This window comes from Podarcis vaucheri (genome assembly GCF_965113315.1).
Source record: "Podarcis vaucheri genome assembly, chromosome: 10".
Taxonomy (NCBI): domain Eukaryota; kingdom Metazoa; phylum Chordata; class Lepidosauria; order Squamata; family Lacertidae; genus Podarcis; species Podarcis vaucheri.
Genome location: NC_138748.1, coordinates 43,722,978 through 43,742,481, shown reverse-complemented (window position 1 = coordinate 43,742,481; position 19,504 = coordinate 43,722,978). Strand labels below are relative to the sequence as shown.

Below are 19,504 nucleotides of genomic sequence, written 5' to 3'. Positions count from 1 at the left end.
CAATCGAAAATTTGACTTAAAAAAAAAATCTTTCGAATTTTTTAATTTTTCCCGCGGCACACCAGGCAACATCTCGCGGCACACTAGTGTGCCGCGGAACAGTGGTTGGGAAACACTGCTCTATTTTACAAGAGGGATTTAAGCACATTCCAGAACTTAAGGTTTGTGCAGTTAAAGTGGATTAAAGACCTCTATCAGACCCTCCAAATGTCCTTATTTTCCAGGGATAGTCCTGGATTTACAGAAGCCATCCCAGTTTCTGATCTGATCCTGGAATGTCCCAGCTTTCCCTAGGACGCCCCTATTTTTAATTGGAGAAATGTTGGAGGGTATGGAGTTATGCAGCCTCTGAGCCAAGGAGCTAAGTAACTATACAACCTTTAGCAGACTTCTGAAGGCATCCCTGTATAGGGAAGTTTAAATTTATTTATTAAATTGTTTTTATATGTGTTGGAAGTTGCCCAGTGGCCCGGGCAACCCAGTCAGATGGGTGGGGTATAAGTATGATGATGATGATGATGATGGATGTCCCTATTTTCATGGAGGAAATGTTGGAGGGCGTGCTCTATCACCCTAGTGCAATAAATCCACATTAAAAAGAATCAGGCTTTTTGTAGTTAGGGGAGTGAGGGGGAGTGAACAAATACAGGAAGAGGTATAAATACCCCACAAGTAAATCAGGATGAATTATCACAGGGCTGAAGAAATGGAGCCAAAACCCCAGACCCCAGATCTGTGGAAGGCCCAGAGTTTTGGAGGCCTGGACTATGATAAAAAAACACTTTACAAAATTAATTTGGATAAATTCAACAGACTATAGTGTGGCTACAATGGCTGTTGCTACATCTCAGCATACACAAGATACATATTGTGGAAACATTCAGAAGTATGTATTCTGATAAATTTTGTCTTGGCTCTGTTCTGTATTATGTCAATTCCCCCACCACTCCCTCCAATTTCTTGTCCAAAGTGTCTTGTACCTCAAGTAATTTTCTCTCAATATAATGTTCATTATTTTTGAATTCTTTCCTTATTTCGGCCATCAGACTACTATAGTCTTTAATTTCTTTGCTTTCCTTAGCATCCTCTTGTCTCGACGGCCTCCTTTCCGCTGGTGTTGCCACCCCCTTTTTTGCACCGTTTGTCATTTTGTAGACTTGAAAGATCTTATCTTAATTTGGATAAATTCAACAGACTATAGTGTGGCTACAATGGCTGTTGCTACATCTCAGCATACACAAGATACATATTGTGGAAACATTCAGAAGTATGTATTCTGATAAATTTTGTCTTGGCTCTGTTCTGTATTATGTACACCCTCTGTATCCTGTAAAATGTGCAATAATAATATAATATCCTGGTAATTTACGTGTCCTTCTCTTTTATTTATTACAGCTTAAATAACTGTAATAGTCAAATGCATATTAATAAGCCCAAGTATATGCTGCTGCAGCTAATACTCTCATTCGAACTTGAAGAAATGCAATTAACAGCAATCAATTGCCCATATCGTTGCCATAGTTTATTCCCACCATTCCTGGCTATTGGCATGCTTGCCAGGGAGGATAGAAGTTGTAGTTCAGCAACATCTGAATCGAAGGGGGAAGAAAAGCAAATAAAGGCTTTCAATCACTCTTAACAGCCATACATGGTTAACTGGTGCAATAAACTTGCATGTCAGACAATGGATTTAAACAAGGATGTATATATCTACCTGCTGCTTCTATGATTCTGTTATTCTGATAAATTCCACTGGGGAACGAACATAGGAGAAGCTGTTTCCCAGGAACTAGGTTGCAGATTTGACTCCTACTGATATGGAAAGCTGTGCCTCCACCATCCACTGACACCACTCCAAAGAGACAAGAAACCTTACAACATACTTGCAATGTTTTGATGCTCAAAGGTTAGGGCCAGTGGGCCAGTATCACAATTCAATGCAGCCCTGAAATCAAACTTCATTAAGACTCCATGACAACCACCACTTGGTTAGTAATTCAGCCAGGCAGGATCGCTTAACCAATGTCTGACTGAGCAACAGGACAGTCTCAAATTCAGCCTTTTAGATACATTTGCAAAATTTACTAAGCTAGGATTTATACTGATATTTTGCCTCTGCATATAAAACTGAGAGAAATGTTTAAATAAGTCCACTCTGCTCCACCTTTTAAAAGTTTATTTCATCAATCGAAAAACATTATTCTGGGCCTGCACCCCACACCCAGGATGCAGGTACAGAAGCAATAAATGGTATAGAGTGAGTTTTAAAAGATCACATTGTTATTGGTTATAGCATACGAACTACAGTATAGTGTGCCATGGGGGTAAACATGGCCCATTATCAAGTGGGCCAATGCCTGGATGATGATGCAGCTCAATACCCAGGCTGCCTGCTGAGGGTTGGTCTCCTTGCAGGCCCACATCAGTGTGGACTGGTCTGGTGGGCCCTTCCAGCAACCTGGGAGCACTGCAGCTCAACAGCCCCTGAGCCGCTGGGGCCATGGGTGGAATGCAGCACCCCAAGATTTCCTAAGGAGAACTAAAAAAAATCCTTCCAGTAGCACCTTAAAGACCAACTATGTTAGTTCTTGGTATGAGCTTTCGTGTGCATGCACACTTCTTCAGATACACTGAAACAGAAGTTGCCAGATCCTTCTATATAGTGAGAAGTTGGGGAGAGGTATTACTCAGAAGGGTGGTGGGAATGGGAGATAGGCAGATAGCTGAGATGAGCCTGTTGACGACTCTTAACGACTGCAATAGGTCTTACAGGAAAAGGCAAGGGGTGAGAAGGTGAAAAATGGCTTAGTCATGTATAATGAGATAAGAATCCAATGTCTCTGTTCAGACCAGGTCTTTCCATGGTTTTGAGTTTGGTAATGAGTTGCAATTCAGCAGCTTCTCTTTCCAGTCTATTTCTGAAATTCCTTTGTAGTAAAACAGCTACTTTGAGATCTTGTATAGAATATCCTGGGAGATTGAAGTGTTCTCCTACTGGTTTCTCTGTTTTGTGATTCTTGATGTCAGATTTCTGTCCGTTTATTCTTTGGCGTAAGGTTTGGCCTGTTTGTCCAATATAGAGAGCTGAAGGACACTGTTGGCATTTGATGGCATACACAATGTTAGACGATGAGCAATTAAATAGTCCCGAGATGGTATGTGTGATGTTGTTGGTATGTGTGATGTTGTTGGAGAACTGCCATTGACTCCCCAACAGTAGGCTTGCCCACACACCAATGCGGACAAGTGACACTCTTGCACCCACAAAAGTGGGCTGATCACTTACTACTGCCTGTGCAGGGGCACAAATTGCGGTCCTTTAACCTAATATATGCATCTTTGTAAACACTGTTTGGATGCAGAAGTGCTTCACAAAATTTAAGATAAGTGCCGATTTTGAAGGAGAGCTGTTTCAGTAAGTGTGAATTTGATAGGGTTGCTTTTTAATGCAAACCGAATATAATTTCCCCCTCATCCCTAGCTACTAACCTACGCAGTGTGGGGTATGGCTTATTCCCGGTGCATTTTCAAGCTTCTGCTTTTTGCTTGTGTATTCCTGGAAATTAATAATGACAAAAGTACACCTGGGAAGGAAAAGCACTTCTTCATATCACTTTGGCCTGAAGGCTTTCCTAGTCACACCATTCTTGCAGTATGCAAACCCACAACTATGCTGCTCTCCATTTCAGGCTTGGATGCTCACCAGGGGATTCCTCTTCCCCTGGAACACATGCTTTTGTTTAAATTACATTCTGTAAAACCATATTAATGGCATCTTTCATAAGATAGAAAAGTTGTAACAGAGTTTACATTCTCTGTTCACATAGTACAGTGGAAAGGAAATATCAGAGCAGATTTATGCATCATAGCTTCTTCACACTCCAGTGTTCCAATTCTGTCTGCAGTCCATGATCACATGGAGAAGGTGGATCACAAGGGGAAGTTGTCCCATCAGACCTGGACTTGGGGGCAGAAGTCAAAGGCAGGGCTCTGGTTAGCTGAATGAGTGCAGAAGGGCTGCCGAATGAAACAGGACTGACTTTCCGCATTTTCCCTTACCATGTAAAGCAAGGTTGGGGAATCTTTTACAACCCAAGGGCCTAATTTCCCTTCTGGCTAACCTTCTGGGGGCCACAGGCTAGTGGAGGGAGGGGGCAGAGTCAAAGGTGAGCAGAGCCATGCATGCAAATATTACCTTTGTACAGTAGGCTAGCTTCTGCACACACTCGGACACCTTCTCTGTCCTCCATCCAGGAAAGCAGGAGTCATCAGAGTTCAAGGTCAAATGTCAGCCAGGCCCAAAGAAGTTGTGGCCAAGAAGGGAGCACGACCTAGAGAGAGTCCTATGGGTCAAATATACAAGAGTAGAGCGCTGTATGTGGCCTCTAGACCCGAGGTCCCTCGCTCCTGATCTAAAGAGAACCTGCTGCACATGTAAGACTATTAAGACAGAGACTAAAATTAACCACCTGCAAGTGTCCCTGTTTTCCAGGGACAGTCCTGAATTTACAGAAGCCACCTCAGATTCTGATTTGATTCTGTGCTGCCCTGCTTTTCCTTAGGACATCCCTATTTTCACTGGAGAAATGGAGTGTATGGAGTTATCCAACCCTGAGCCATCTGAAGGCAGCCCTGTATAGGGAAGTTTAATGTTTTATTATGTTTTTATATGTTTTGGAAGCAGTCCAGAGAGGCTGGGTCAACCCAGTTAGATTGGTGGGATATAAAAAGAAAAGTTGTTGTTGTTGAATAGGATGTCTCTATTTTAATCAGATAAATGTTGGAGGGTATGTAACTGCATCACTGGCAAGTGATAACACCAAACCAGTGCTACAGCACCGGCATAGTTGCATCTAATCTTTCCCCAGTCTACTTGTCCCTCACAATTACTGGACTTAGACATCACTCAGAGGAGTAGAGAGAGAAGCCATAGAGAAGTGACAACTGCCTCTGAAACAACATATAAATCAGCAATTGAATTTCTCTGCATTACAAAGATGTCTGCAAACATGACATGAAGGCTGACAACATTAACCCTGCCATTTGGGAATCTCTTGCAGGCGTCTGCAGTGCCTAGAGACAATCAGGTCGTGTATCCACAGCAGTGACCAAAGAAGGACCACTGGGAGGAGCACAGAGAGAAGCAACGACATGGTGCATCTGCAGCAGCACAACCAGACACTTCTATTTGCTCCAACTGCAACGAAACATGTCTCTCCTGTATTAGAATAATAGAATCATAGAACTGTAGAGTTGGAAGGGATCCTGGGGATCATCTAGTCCAACCCCTTGCAATGCAGAAATATGCAGCTGGTCCATACAGGGATTGAACCTGCAACCTTGGTGTTATCAGCACCATGGTCTAACCAACTGAGCTATCCAGGCCCTCTGCAGCCACAGTAGACGCTGTAACTTCCAATGTTTTGTCTTCACCCCCTCAAAAGTACACTCTTCCAAGACAGATGGATGCCAACCAATAATCAAATAATGACTGGAAATATGTAGTTAATTGGATGTTCTTCCTGCCTTTATTGTAATCACTTACAGGGTATTTTATGGGTGAATGACTGCACTGTGCAAGTGAAACATTTGGTAATACAATATCATGCTGCAGAGGTTTTGAATTAGAACGTGTACATCATAATCTAGTCCTGTGTTGAATTATGCTTTAAAATGTTATGTGGGCTTTGTGTGTGTGTGTGTGTGTGTGTGTGTGTGTGTGTGTGTTTTATGTATGTATATATATTAGCCAAGAACACTGGCACTTTCAAAGGACTATAAACTCTGAGATGTAGATTCTGTTTTCAGTTATGCAACTAACAGACTTCATTGTATCAAGGAATTTGCTCCTTCATCTTAAAAATAAAAGAAGATGTGAAATGAGTATCTATCGCACAGTTCCACAGTACAGAGGGTAATTTCTCTCTCTTTTTACTAACAAGTAAATTATTTTATATGCGGGAGGCAGTGGAAGACAGGAGTGCCTGGCGTGCTCTGGTCCATGGGGTCACAAAGAGTCGTACATGACTAAACGACTAAACAACAACAACAAATTATTTTACAAGTTTAAGTAAAACTAACCGTTTGTTTAGTGCGCGCACACACACACACACACACTAGTACTAGTAAGAACTAGTAATTGAAGCTAAGGGGAATTAAGGCCTATTGCTACAGACTTGCAAGTAGAGGCGTAGTATTGTAGAGTTGGAAGGGACCCCAGGATCTTGTGGGAGGGGTACTCCTCCCCTGCAGTCATTCTGGCTGCCACACAACTCAGTCAGTGGCTTCACGGGCTCTCTGGGCTTTAAACTACCACTCTGCGTATTTGAGCTGGCATTGCTCACATGCCCTCTGATTTTACTGATTCTCATCTTTTACTGATTATCGTTCAAACAGGAACAATTTGTTACACAAAGGCAGATGGCTCGGTGCCTTTTTGCTGTTGAAATGGTAACTTACCCACGAAAATGTCAAACTGTCCACTTTTTTTTCTATTCAGACCTTCTATCTCTTTATCAAACTGATGCAATGTTTGCTCATCAGTGAGATCTCATCGAACGTGCTTACCTCCACAAAATCTGTGAGGGAAGAACAAAATTGCTTTAAATATAGGCATGCAGAGGGAACAAAACTGGGGCAAAATAGCAGCAGTTTTTAAAAGGTTTCGCAGCAAAAGCTACATGAGAATTAGTAAGGACTGGGCGATAAAAATAAAGTGCTAAGGGAAAATGATTTTTAATCCTGTTATTTGATACTGTCTGCATAGGAATTAATTGGGCTCTGAGCCTAGGTTAATTATTGACTTCTATCTGTGCAGATACTGAGCAGCCATGAAGATATGGATAAAGAGATAAGGAGCAATATAAACTACAGGCAATTGGTAAATCAAAATGACAGCACTACTTGCAGATGCTTCTCCACTTTGGATCAATGTCTGCCATGCAATACCATTGCATTGTTCTCCTGCAAATCTTGAGGAAAATATGTTAATAACTCCGAGGACCTCAGAACATATGGACAATGTCAATTCCACCTGAATATCCAACAGGAGTAAGGTATAATACAGGTGTGGGAAACCTTTGGCCCACCAGATGTCGCATGGCCAATGATCAGGGGTGATGAGAGTACAAGCCTATGCTTAAGACATGTGCATTTTGGACCTCTTTATATGCACATGAAAACATTCTTGTGAATATTTATGAGACTTGCTGTTTCTCATCCCTCTCCCAGAAGAAGAAGTCCACTTTGCAGAATTTTATCCAAATACTCTCCACCTTTCTTTCTTTCTTTCTTTCTTTCTTTCTTTCTTTCTTTCTTTCTTTCTTTTTAGTGGTGTCCCCCATCCTGGCTCCAAGCAGCACTCCATAACGATCGTACAGCAGCAAAACTCTCACAGGCGCACAAGGGGAAAACAAACAAGCTATGCTGCTGCCACTGCTATCGGCGAGGCTCATTCATTGAGAAACTATTGGATAATTTCTTCTCCATCTAGATAAATCTGGCGAAATGGTATACCCCATTTTTTTCTGCCTACAAATCAGGTGGATAATTTTGAGAGGGCATTTGGGCACAACTCTGTAATCAACATATCCATGTGTTTTTGTTCCTTAAACTGTTCTATGGTCATATGCTGCATACAAAGTGGATGTGGAGATTGGAGCTCCACTACTGAATGGGACATAATTGTGGGCAGCATGAGGGTGCTCCATCCATCCTGGTGCCTGCCCACAAATGAAAGCCCCTCCGTAGAATCATAAGAAAGCAGCTGGAGAAATGGGCCAAAAACGACAGAAAGAACTGTGTGTGGAGGAATGTTTTCTTCTCCATCTTTGGAACTCACTGAGAAACTCATCAAAGCTGCCGTAACCTGGGACTAGCTGTGGAGAGGGCAGCTAACTGTTGAATGGGACATAGGCTGAGGAAGCTCCATTCACCTTGGTGCCTGCCCATAAAAAAGTACGTCTAGAGTAAAAGATTAGTGTGATGTCAGCAGTTTTCAGAATCCTTCTTTTTGATATTTTGTGACTGAGTTGTGAGTTTGTTTGTGTCCTGGGTAAGAGCCAGGAGGCTGAGAGTGAAGATAGGTTAGAAAGGTTAGTAATTATTAATTCTACAGTTGTATATGTTATTATGCAATGCTTAAAAAATAATAATGAAAAAATGGTGCCGATACTCACCATGAAGCTGTTACAGTAAGTGCCACACTTTTAACACTCTTTTTAAAATGTGCCTTTTGAGTACCCCCAGAAAAAAGCACTGTTGCTATGTATTTTTGTAATACTTGTTGCTTTTATCTGTTAAGTGGTACAGTATATAAATGGACTAAATAAAAGTATAAAGAAATTAATTCACTGGCATGACTGCTGATGTGGTACTATGAAGACCACATCCTACTATGATAGGAGAGGATTTAAATACAGTAAAAAAAGAGCAAGGTGAGGTGAATGGGTTCCTTGAGAGTTTGGTCCGCAGCATATATTTTGCCCATGGGGTGATTCCTGTCTGCACTAAGTTATGTATTTGAGTGTTTATATTATATACTGTACAAAGGAAAATTGTGATAATTATGCTATGTGTGAGGAGGGGGAGCTTGAGTAGCACTCCTCTAGTCTTTAACAATAGGCCTGGATTTCTCTTAACTTCAATTTTATATGTTCTTGCTTGTACGTATAAGTGTACACACACACAAATGGTAGGTTTTATTTAAACTTATAAAATTAGTAACTAAAATTAGTAAGTCAGATAAATTACCCTCTGTATTGAGGAATTTTAGCACAAATGCTGATCTCACTTTTTTTTTTAAGGTTAAGGTACAAATTCCTTAGAACAATATCGGGAAAATGCGAAGCCTCCCATATTAAATACCTTCTGGAGGATAGGTCAAATGATATTACACTGACTGTGGCAAAGTTTCTTTCGGAGGTCGTAACAAAAAAAGACCATCATGCTCTAGACATAACAAAACGACTACCTCGGTCTCTTTCGCCTGTTGTTTGGTTGTCTTAACTGTATCTTGTTTTGAAACTGTTTTGTGGGTCTATGGACCGCAATAAAGATAAAGGGGGGGGGAGGAAAAATAACAATGAAGTCTGTAAGTAGCATAACTTAAAAAATAATACAGATCTCAGTTTATACCCCCATTAAAGTGTCAGTTTTCATGGGTAACATACAAAGATACATACATAAAACACATATTTAAGAAGGAACATAACATTTTAAAAGCATAATTCAACACAGGACTAGATTATGATGTATAATCTAATTCAAAATATCTGCAGCAGGATATTGTTCTACCAAATGTTTCTCTCCCACAATGCAGTCGTTAACCCATAAAATATACTGCAAGTAATTATAATAAAATGAATAATTAACAATTAACTACATATTTCCAGTCATTACTTGAGTCTGACATGCCATAGGGTCATACATGTTCAAACTGACTCTACTCTAGTTTTTCAACTTGTTTCTTGACTAGAGAAATCCAACTGCTGTTTTATATTTTGTGTCAGAGGGGCAGCTGCCCCTCCTCTATGACTTTTTTCTCTACTCCCCTAGCAATGTCTAAGTCCAGCATTTGTGTGGGACAATCTGACTGGGGGAAGGGGAGATGGAGCCATGTCAGTGTCGCTGCACTGGTTTGGTGTTATCCCGTGATGTACTTCCTGACTTACCAAGGGGCTGCAACTTGTGCCCCTGTGCAGGCAGGAGTAAATGATCTCTCCCCTTTTGTGGGTGCAGGAGTGACACTTGGCCGCATTGGTGTGTGGGCAGGCCTACTATGTGGAAGCCAATGGCAGTATCTCTTGGGAAATCTAAGGGTGCTGCATTCTGTCCATGGTCCCAGCAACTGAGGGGGCTGTTGGGTCGCTGTGCTCCCAGGTTGCTGTAAGCAGACCAGTCCACACTGATGTGGGCCGTTAAGGAGACTGACTCACAGCAGATGGTTTGAGCATGGAGCCTTGTCCAGGAATTAGCGCACTGAATGATAGGATCTTTGCCGCGTGCCATACTATCATTAATGCCCACTAACCAATAAAGGTGTTGTCTTTTCAAAACACATGAGGGACTCTATGCCTTTTTTTATTGGTTTTGTTTCTGCACCTGCGCCCTGAACACACGAGGGTGGAGAATACTGTGTTTTGGTTGGTGAGAGAAACTTTTACAAAAGTGGAGCAGGGTAGGCGCCTTTAAACATTTTTCTTAGTTTTATACATAGAGGCAGAGAGATCAGTATAAATCCTATCTTAGTAAATTTTGCAAATGTATCTGAAAGACTGAATTTGAGACTGTCCTGTTGCTCAGTCAGACATTGGTTGCGGGATCCAAAGTGCTGCCTCGCTGGATTACTAACCAAGTGGTGGTTGTCATGGAGTCTTAATGAAGTTTGATTTTAGGGCTGTATTGAATTGTGGTAGCGACACACTGTTCCTAGCTTTTGAGCACCCAAACATTGCAAGGATGTTTCTTGTCTCTTTGAAGTGATGTCAGTGGATGGTGGAGGCACAGCTTTCCATTAGCAGCAGGAGTCAAATATGCAACTGGGTTCCTGGGAAACAGCTTCTCCTATGTCCTTTTCCTGTAGAATTTATCAGAAGGTAGATATGGGAATGGTTTTCCCTTGAAAGATTACACGTCTGTTACACAGCTGCCCAGTTGGTCTGACGTGCAGGTTCACAGACTTGCAGTCTAATAGACATAACAAAAAATGTGAAGAGAATAAATCTCCCTTTAGCTAGATATCCACTTACGCAGGAATTGCTAAAATGTGGTCTTGAAAGGAACAGAGAAGATTAAGAGCAAAGTTAATGGGGTGCTTGGATGAATAAGTTTAGCAGGACAGGCATATCCACAGCATTAAATATTCACATTGAATTTAACTGTATTTTTATTTCTTGTATTTTTAGCACTTCTTTTATTTATTATATTGGATTTTATTTTATTACAAATTATAATACAATAACATACAATATAAGAATTAAAAGAAGCAGTAAAAATACATTAAAAAAATAAAACAGCATCTGTTAATTACAATTGCTACAAGAAGTAGGAGAGCCATTAAGTGGTCTACCAAGACCCTCAGTAATTTTCAAGTGGTCCATAGTGAGAAACGTTTGGGAACCACTGACATAGATGTTAAAAAACAAGGGAAACAAGATGGAACCCTGAAGTACAGTACCTAACATGCCAGAAGACATGGGATAGGCAAGCAATCTCCCAGCACCACCTTCTGCGACCAATTTTCCAGATAGGAATGAACCACTGGAGAGTAGTACCACATAGCTATAATCTCTAAATGAACACAATAATACACCAGTCTTTTTATTTAAAAATATTTTTTTAAAGAGATTCTAGAGATTTCACTGGAAGCAGATTGATAGATACTGTTAAGATGATGCTTTAGAAGTATTGGAATAGATCAATGAAGAATAATGGACTGAAGGAGACCTCAAGGCCAAACTGTGCACAAGCAGGATTCTCTGCTCTACACTTGAACCTTCCCAACAAACTTTTGCCTCTTTTTAGATGTAGATTTCACTATTTCCTTCAAGTTGTGACTGTTGGCAGGGTTGAGGTCAAACAAGCTGGAAGTCAGCACAGCAAAGCTTAAATGTAGCAGGTTGCAGCAAAAACAGAATTAGTCCCAACCAACTGACAGGCCGAAAAGCTAGATTATCAACCATAATCCACCTAGATTGGGAGCAAGATGCTGTATCTGGGTATATAAATTAGAACTGGGAGGACAGGTAGATAGGCATAAGTGAGGTGGGACATAACTAAGCAAACATGGGTGGCACAGAGGCACTGCTGCAGAGAGAGATGGAGCCTTGGTACCTCTAAACATTTTGGGAGAGTGCAATACTTTGGTGATAGAAGCTGCTCATGATAACATACACAGATTCCCCAAACCCTTCTTCCTAGTATCTACCATTCCATTGCCATTTTACCTTCTGGAGTTTATCCCAGGCCGGGGGGTGGGGGGACTGCAAGGGAGGCTGAGGAAAAACACACATTTAGACTGATTCAGTGTAGGGTTATTCAATAAATTCACATATTTTGTTCTGTTGCATGTATAAATTAGATGCATTTCCCTTCTTTTACGTAATGAATTAAAATATTGAATAGCACTAGACCTGGTAAGACAGATTCCGCCCCCCCCTGAAGTTTAACAGTGATTTATTAGTTCATAAATTTTACTTGAGGTGTGATGTTCCAGCCTATTCACTACACATAATTTATTATTTTTATTTATTTCATAAGATGTATACGCTGCTTGATTGTAAGTAAAAAAAAACTCGAACATGAAAACCAAGAAAAAATTACCACCCCACTCAAAAAACATTCAAAAGTTAAAATATTGTCACACGCCACCCCAATCTCTGAGCACTACGAGATTCCAGGGGTTCCAGGCGCTTACCCAGGGTTCGTGTTTCATTTTGGTAGCAAGGCAAAGCAGAGACTATGGTGTCTTTATCATATATTTATACAACCTGAGCAGGAGATGGAGGGGTTCATAGCATCGAAACCCCAAGAGGACCTTGCTTCCCCCATTGCCACAGCCTTGGATTCAAAGAGAATTCCTGAGGCCCTCCAGACATTGCTGGTACAGCTTCCATTATCCTTGGATATTGGCCATGATAGTGACAACATCTGGAGGGCACTAGTTCCCCATCCCCACCCCAAGCCCAGGTATGGTAGTATTCTTTTACTGTGTCATAATGTACCACTGTTTTCCTGTCTAGTGTGCTAAAGCTTTGTGCAGTTTGGGTGAAGCAGACCAGGTATTATTTTTTTCCTAATGATGAGATCAGTTGAATGCTTCACAGACAGTGGATTACCAAGGGCGCAAATACTTTTTACAAAACTCTCTGATATCCCGACATTCTTCAGAAGAGCATAGGACTTTGGCAGGAGATATGTTTTCTCAAATCTTTCTATTTGGTACACCCACAAACACATTTCAGGAACTGCCTATGAAGATGGACATTATTTTTTGCATGCAAAATAATTTGAGGAAGAATGGTTCATTTCCCCCTTATTTAAATTTGTTATGTTTTGTAATGAATTGTTTTAATGGTCTTTTCTGTTATCTGGTGCTTATTGTGAGCTGCTTTGGGCACAGTCCACTGTGGAAAAGCAGCAGATACATGAAACGAAACAGAAAATTTAGGAACTGCAAGCTGTACTAGGACTAGACTGAAAGGGAGTGATGTGTCAGTATTCTTCCTTGGGTTTGTTTCTGTATCTCCCCTCCTACCGAAGATGATTTCCTGGCTCCTGCTTGTGCTGCTCACACATCTCCATCAAAGTTTGAGAGCAACGTAAGTTAAGCTTCACTGAAAATAGGCTTGAGAGAAATAACTGGGATGGGGAAAGAAGCACAGACAAAAGGAGCAAGAGACAGCAGTGGTGTTCCACAATCCTGTTGTCCTTCGGTGTTCTGTGTAGCAGCACATACCCAAGGAGAGACGTACCGTCCTGTCCTTTCCAGCAACTAGGTCCGGGCCACAGTTGCCTGGATTTTACACCCCTTCTATGTCACCATATCGTAAGTAATCTTATGGATCACTTTCAGTAGTCCAGTCCACTACAAGTGTCACATAAAGACCAATTCACACAAGTGATGGAATGCTCTGATTTGCTCTGTCCTTTTAACCTTAATAAAACAATTATTGTGATGAACGGACTAACAGAACTGTCTGTCGCAAGCACAGACCAGAAAACCCTTGGAAAAGTGAACGTAGCAGGCATTCCATATTACAGTATGTGCGCTGCTCAGGTGAGGCGTTTCCTACAGGCACTTATAAAAAACCAAGCTAGAAGAAGCAAGCCATGTGTCCAGTGGTCTTGTGAACTGATTGTTCACCTCTCCTACGAAGAGGGAAAGGAAAGAACACGGAACCCTCTCGCTTCTCTACGTTTTACAAAGGAATGAATATGTGAGCAAGGTGCTGCTGTTTCTCCCGGGAGTCTGCAGAGAAAGGCTCATGTGTATACACACAACATACCGAACGACGGAAGGCTCTCCTAGTCTATACATTAATTTACTGTGATCCCCCCCACCCCATCCCTGCCTTAATTATGGATTCTTGTACGAAAGAGCGCGGTGGCAAATCACGATTAAAAACATAGGCGTAGCGTTATAAACCAGACTCGCGGCATTACAGGGAATACGTATCAATCCCAGCACAATGCTACCCCACGTCTTTTCGCGTAATAAAGCCCTCCCCCCGCAGTGAATTTTCCTTCTTTACGAGGAAGAGACATGGATGTTGGCAGGAAAATGAAATTGTGCAAGATCGCTTGATAAAAAGACCTCTGCGCCTCCACCTTGAGGCTGTGTGATGATTTTGTTCTCATACTATCCCAGGTTACGGTTCATGTCCTATGTCTATATGTGCACGTATACCCTGAGTCGTCGTCTTCATCACATCGGTGTGTGTGTGTGCCTGCACCGTACATGAGAAGCTAGAAGGCCGGCCAAACCCTGCTCTCTTCCGCCGCCCCCCACCAAACCATCCCCCGGCTGTGACTCTGGGCCGCTGTCTTTGCAGCAGCAAAGGAGGGAAGCGAGGAGCCAGGGCCTGTCTTCCTACGGAGGGCTTCCGATGCGTACCGTGGGCAATGCCAGGTCCAGAGTACACAAGCTCAGCGCCCCCCCTTCCCCCATTACAATAGGCCGGTCCCAAGCAGCAACCTCGCGGTCTATTTTGGCCGACAGAAAACACAAGTAAAGGCGGAGGGAAGCGGGCGAGCAGCTTCTCCTTCCCCTTTAAGAGGCGGAGGCGAGAGAGTTTGCGGAAGGGATCGCTCCGGGAGCGCAAGGCGAGTGGCTGAGCAAGTCTCGTGACCGCAGCTGACCCCGCCTCGGGTTCTCCCCCTCCTCGGCCCTCCGCGTTCCATTGTGTGTGCGAGCTGCGTGCGTCCCCGCCTCTCCTTTTTCTGGCCACGCCCCTTTTTCTCTTGGCTCATTTCCGGCCGCCGCCGCTCGCTTCCCTCTGAGGAATCGGGAGAGTGAAGAAACAACAGCCGCCATTTTGTTTGTGTGTGAGCGACTGAGGGGAGGGAGCGAACGAGAGGGACCGAGCTGGGCGGGTAGAGCCTGGGAGGTGGAAAAGCAACGACAGAGACCGACAGCCGCTCAGGGCCCCTGGCCGGCCAGACCTGAGGGAACCCGAAACCTCCGTGATACACCCCCTACACCAGCCTCGCAGCCAGTAGGGGAGTACGCACTCCCGGCTTCGGCTAGTGACTCGGGACCCCGGGTGGACCCCACCCACAGCCTCTCCTGGCGACTGAGCCCGTTCGCGGGGTCAGGAGGCCGCCTGGCTCCGGTTTGGAAAGCTGTTTCTTTTCTCTGCGCTCCCCCTTCCCTCTTCCCCAGGTCCTACATGGCGGACATGAGACGGAGCCGCTCCAGAAACGCCTGAGGCATCGCGTCTTCGGTTCCGAGGAGAGTCTTGTCCTCTCCGCAGACCAAGCGCTCGCAACCATCCTTATCCCCCCAGGGAGGGGGAAGAGGCAGAGAGAAGGGGGGGAGGGGCCGCCGCCGCCGCTGCTTTCTCCTCCTCCTGCTCTGGGATCGATCCCTCCATCTGACCAGAAGGGGGGCACCCTGCTACAGAGAAAGAAAGGAAGAAAAGGTGGGGGCGCGGGGTGCGAGTCCTGAAGCCCACCCTCTCCAGCCCCCATCCCGGGATCTCTGCTGCCTCCATCGGGACAACAACCCCTCCTCCGCCTCCTTGTTCCTGCACAACAAGATGTGAAGCGGAGACTCCTGGGACTTAGCTTCATCCTCCTCCTCCTCCTTACGGCTCCCCTTTCTGCAGCCATTAGTGACTGGCGAGAAAGGCGCAGGGGGAGTTGGGGACCCTCGACACGCTCTGTCTGTGACCCCCTTCCTCGGTCCCTTTTTCACTAGCAGTGGGCATTTCTCTCCCCCCCCCCGCATTGCAAGCTGGTTTTTGGAAGGAGAGGGAAGGAACTGCGAGCAGAGGAGAGAGATTCTTTCTCCTTTTTTTCTCCTCTCCTCCTTCGCCCGCCTCCTTGTGGCGATGAGGAGGAGGAGGACGACGCCGAGGAGGAAGAGGTTGATGGCGGCGGCGAAGAGGCAGCAGGAGGAGGAGAAGACGACGACCCCCCGGAGGATGAAGATGGTGGTGTTGGCGGCGGCGAGGAAGCACCAGCAGCCCCACAGCCGGATTTAATTCGATTTGTAAACCCACCAACCCCGCATATTTGTGTTTGGAGAAGGGTTTGTTCTCTTCTTTTCATCCTTGTTTTTCCCTGTGGGCCGGAGGAAAGACTGCTTCCACACCCTATTTCCCATCGCTGTTCCCCCTTAGTCGCTGCTACCCAACAGAGATAGATCCCGAGGGGCAGAAAAAGAGGAACTTTGTCCCTTTCTTCTTCAGTTCCTTCTCTTACTGTTGTTCGGTTGATTCCGGATCCAAGAAGAAGGCTGACGACTTTGACGAACCCCATCTTTAATTTGGGCTCTGTTTGTCTAAAAAGAATTAAAAATGGCCGAGAATGTGGTGGAGTCGGGCCCGCCTTCAGCCAAGAGGCCTAAACTCTCCTCACCGGCGCTCTCTGTCTCTGCAAGCGATGGCACAGGTCAGTCTCTCTTGCTTTTACCTCACTGCATATGGGTCCCTTCCCTTCCTTTCCTCTTGAATGTCCCCATGTTTTGCACAGTCTGTTGTCTAGTACCCTTCTTATACTGTCTCTTTTTGCCTTTCTGTGTACCTACTTTTCTCTGCACCTTGCTGCATTAATCACATTGGGTGTTTAATTGCTGCTGCTGCCCTTTCATTGAAGGGGCTATAAGCATGTCTGTGTTACTTGCTTGCCCGTTTCACTGTTCTGCAGCAAATGAAACCTTTGTTAAAAAAACACCAACAATCCTAAACTCTAGTTATAGTGTAAATCATTACACAGCTGTTATCTACATTTTTGTGCATGTAGAGTCCTGATTTTGGTAAAATCTAGCTTTTTAAAGATGAGGCATTCAGTCTTGATTTTTTTTTTTTTGCTCTGAGCAGTATTATGATGGATAGTTTGTTTCCTCCACCATTTCTTTCATAACCACAAAGCATTCTTAAATGCCAACATTTCTGTTTGGTCAAGAGTCATAATATTAATTGACGAATAATGTTTGTATTGACATTTTGTTAAATAGTTCACCTGATTTGCCTTGAGAAACTATGGAGCCACCTTTTTCTTTTGCATCTTCTACTTCCTTGCTTTGAGACCAAAATGTCTGAAATTCCCATATAGTCTCTCTGCATGTGTGAGGATGAGTACAACTATTCTTAACTCTTCTGTCTGTATTTTAATGTGATATTTCTTGAGGTTCGTAAAAGCCAGCTAGTTAGAACTCTAGAACTCCTTAGAAATTATGGATGCAAGTTACAGGTGTTCATTTGGTAACAAACGTTTACTGGTTGTTTTAGAAGTTCAGGGAACTAAATCACTGTAGAATGCAACTGACTATACAAGTACTGGTATTGCTTTTCTGAAGGTATAGGTATGGGGAGTAAGTGATCAAACAGTGCAGTAGTTCTTAACTAACTTTATTAGAGGAGAGGAGCTCTTCAGCCACATATCTGGGCATTGTGGTTACTGATGGTAGCCAGTTTTGTACATTGAACTTGTTAGCACTACTTCATATATGAAGTCAGGGGGGAAATGGCTGATATTATTTGATGCATAACAAGTTGTTTTCATTTTCTTGTATTTTAGTTTGAATACTGGTTGGTTTAGTATAATTCAGAAAGCTGTTTTAAGCATTTGGTGCTGAGCAATGTTTTTTCTTGAATCCACTCTCCTTAAGACCACTGTAGTAAGTTTAGGAACTGGATTTCAAATGAAGCAGCATTAATTACACCATTTATTGGGATATTGCACTTACCTGAAAATCAACAGGTTCCATTGTACTGGTAAGCAGAATTAGAAGCTCTGGCCAAAAAGCAAATACTACATAGGTAACACAGTATATACTCATTTCTTCATACTATGCTACAGAGTGGTATTTAGATTCATGTCAGGTCATTCTCTTAGACAGAACGAAGCTATGTAGTTAAATCTTAAAGCCTGCAGCCCTATGCACACTGTAAGAGTAGTTTTAATTTTTGAGTGGACATGCCTGTGCTTAAAAGTCAGTACAATCTTGCACATATTTACTCAGAAGTAAGTCCTATTTTGAGATTCCTAACTCAGAAGTCTTACTGAACTAAATGGAGTTTACTCCCAGATTACAGGGGTTAGGATTACAGTGAATATGCTCAAGATTGCATCCTTTATGTAGTTGTGTTCAGTGAATGATTCCTTTGCCTATGAGAATTGCATTACTCTTAATATCCAGTAAGCATATTTTAGTTGTTTTGTTCTTTTATAACATTGGTAAGCTATTACATATCTTCCTACCTTATTTGAGAAGTATACTAGACAAATCTTAGTGTCTTGTAATGGTTACTTGGTTTGTTTACTAGGCTTGTTACCTCCTTTAAAAAGGTAATTATTGCCTCATGCTTTTGACTAGTAATAAATGATCTATAATGCCTATTTTGATTGAATCCTCAGTGAAATACTAGTCAACTGGAGATGTTAAGTGTAACGTTAATTTAGCCGTGTTTGGAGAAATGTTAAGTATATTCAGCATATTGCAACCAGGGCTAGTCAAATTTAATCTCCAGAAGTACTTCATCTAGAGGTTAGATTGTACAGATACATTACTTCATATTTAGAATGTGGAAATATGATAGTGACTCTTACTTTATGTGTTCAGAATATGGACATGCAGAGAAGTAATTTAAAATATACTAACATGTGGTATGGTAGTAAACCTCATTTTGGAAACAAACTAGTGGTCTTCCCCCCTATAATGCTGCGTCACAGTGCTGCATCTTTTTCTCGCTAATAGAAGCCCTAGCTGCCTTATTTCTGTGTTCTTGTTCTGATGCCTTAAAACATATTTAATACAAGTTTAAAAGCATACATAGTTGTAGAATACTTCATATTAATGCTGAAATCATTAGAGTATATGGAGATATTAATGTTGGAGAAAAAAGACTGTTGATAAATAGAAACATTTCTAGGTATGTCATTGCCATAAGAATAAAGTTGGCAATTTGCGCAGCTTTTCTGTCTGTATGCTGAACAGCAGTATTATTGCTTAGAATTCCCACATTGCCTGTATTGACTGCTATCAGAACTCCGGAATACGGTGCTTCCCCCTTTCCTCAAACAAATGAGTTTTGCTATAGTATTATTAATAGCTTTCATAGTGAGTGGAAGAAGATGTCTTTTCATTATTTGATTATAACAAAGTTGTGTGGTCCTGTATGAGCTCAGCTGAAAACACAGGTTAGAACACAAGCATGTGCTGCATTGAGAGAGAACACAACTACTGTATGCCATATCCATAAAGTAGTGCATTGTGTTATGAAAGCTCTTATTAAACCTACAGTATATCTTTTAATTTAGTTGTGTTTTGTGAAATGAA

The 19,504-nt window shown here is 42.6% G+C and overlaps 1 protein-coding gene and 1 long non-coding RNA gene across 2 annotated transcripts in view; one reads left to right on the top strand and one right to left on the bottom strand.

The window, feature by feature from the left end:
* Nucleotides 1-9,101: 9,101 nt before the first annotated feature.
* On the bottom strand, nt 9,102-15,504 carry LOC309542501. Its single transcript, XR_014224262.1, has 2 exons — nt 15,390-15,504; nt 9,102-10,686 (listed from the first exon to the last, which is right to left on the bottom strand). It is a non-coding gene; the product is annotated as an uncharacterized lncRNA (long non-coding RNA).
* Nucleotides 15,505-15,948: 444 nt separating this feature from the next.
* EP300 (EP300 lysine acetyltransferase) overlaps nt 15,949-19,504 on the top strand; it is a 75,808-nt gene continuing 72,252 nt past the window's right edge. Inside the window, exon 1 of the mRNA XM_082241261.1 lies at nt 15,949-16,614. Coding sequence (XP_082097387.1) covers nt 16,521-16,614 — 94 coding nt within the window. The 5' untranslated portion in view covers nt 15,949-16,520. The remainder of the gene's footprint in view (nt 16,615-19,504) is intronic.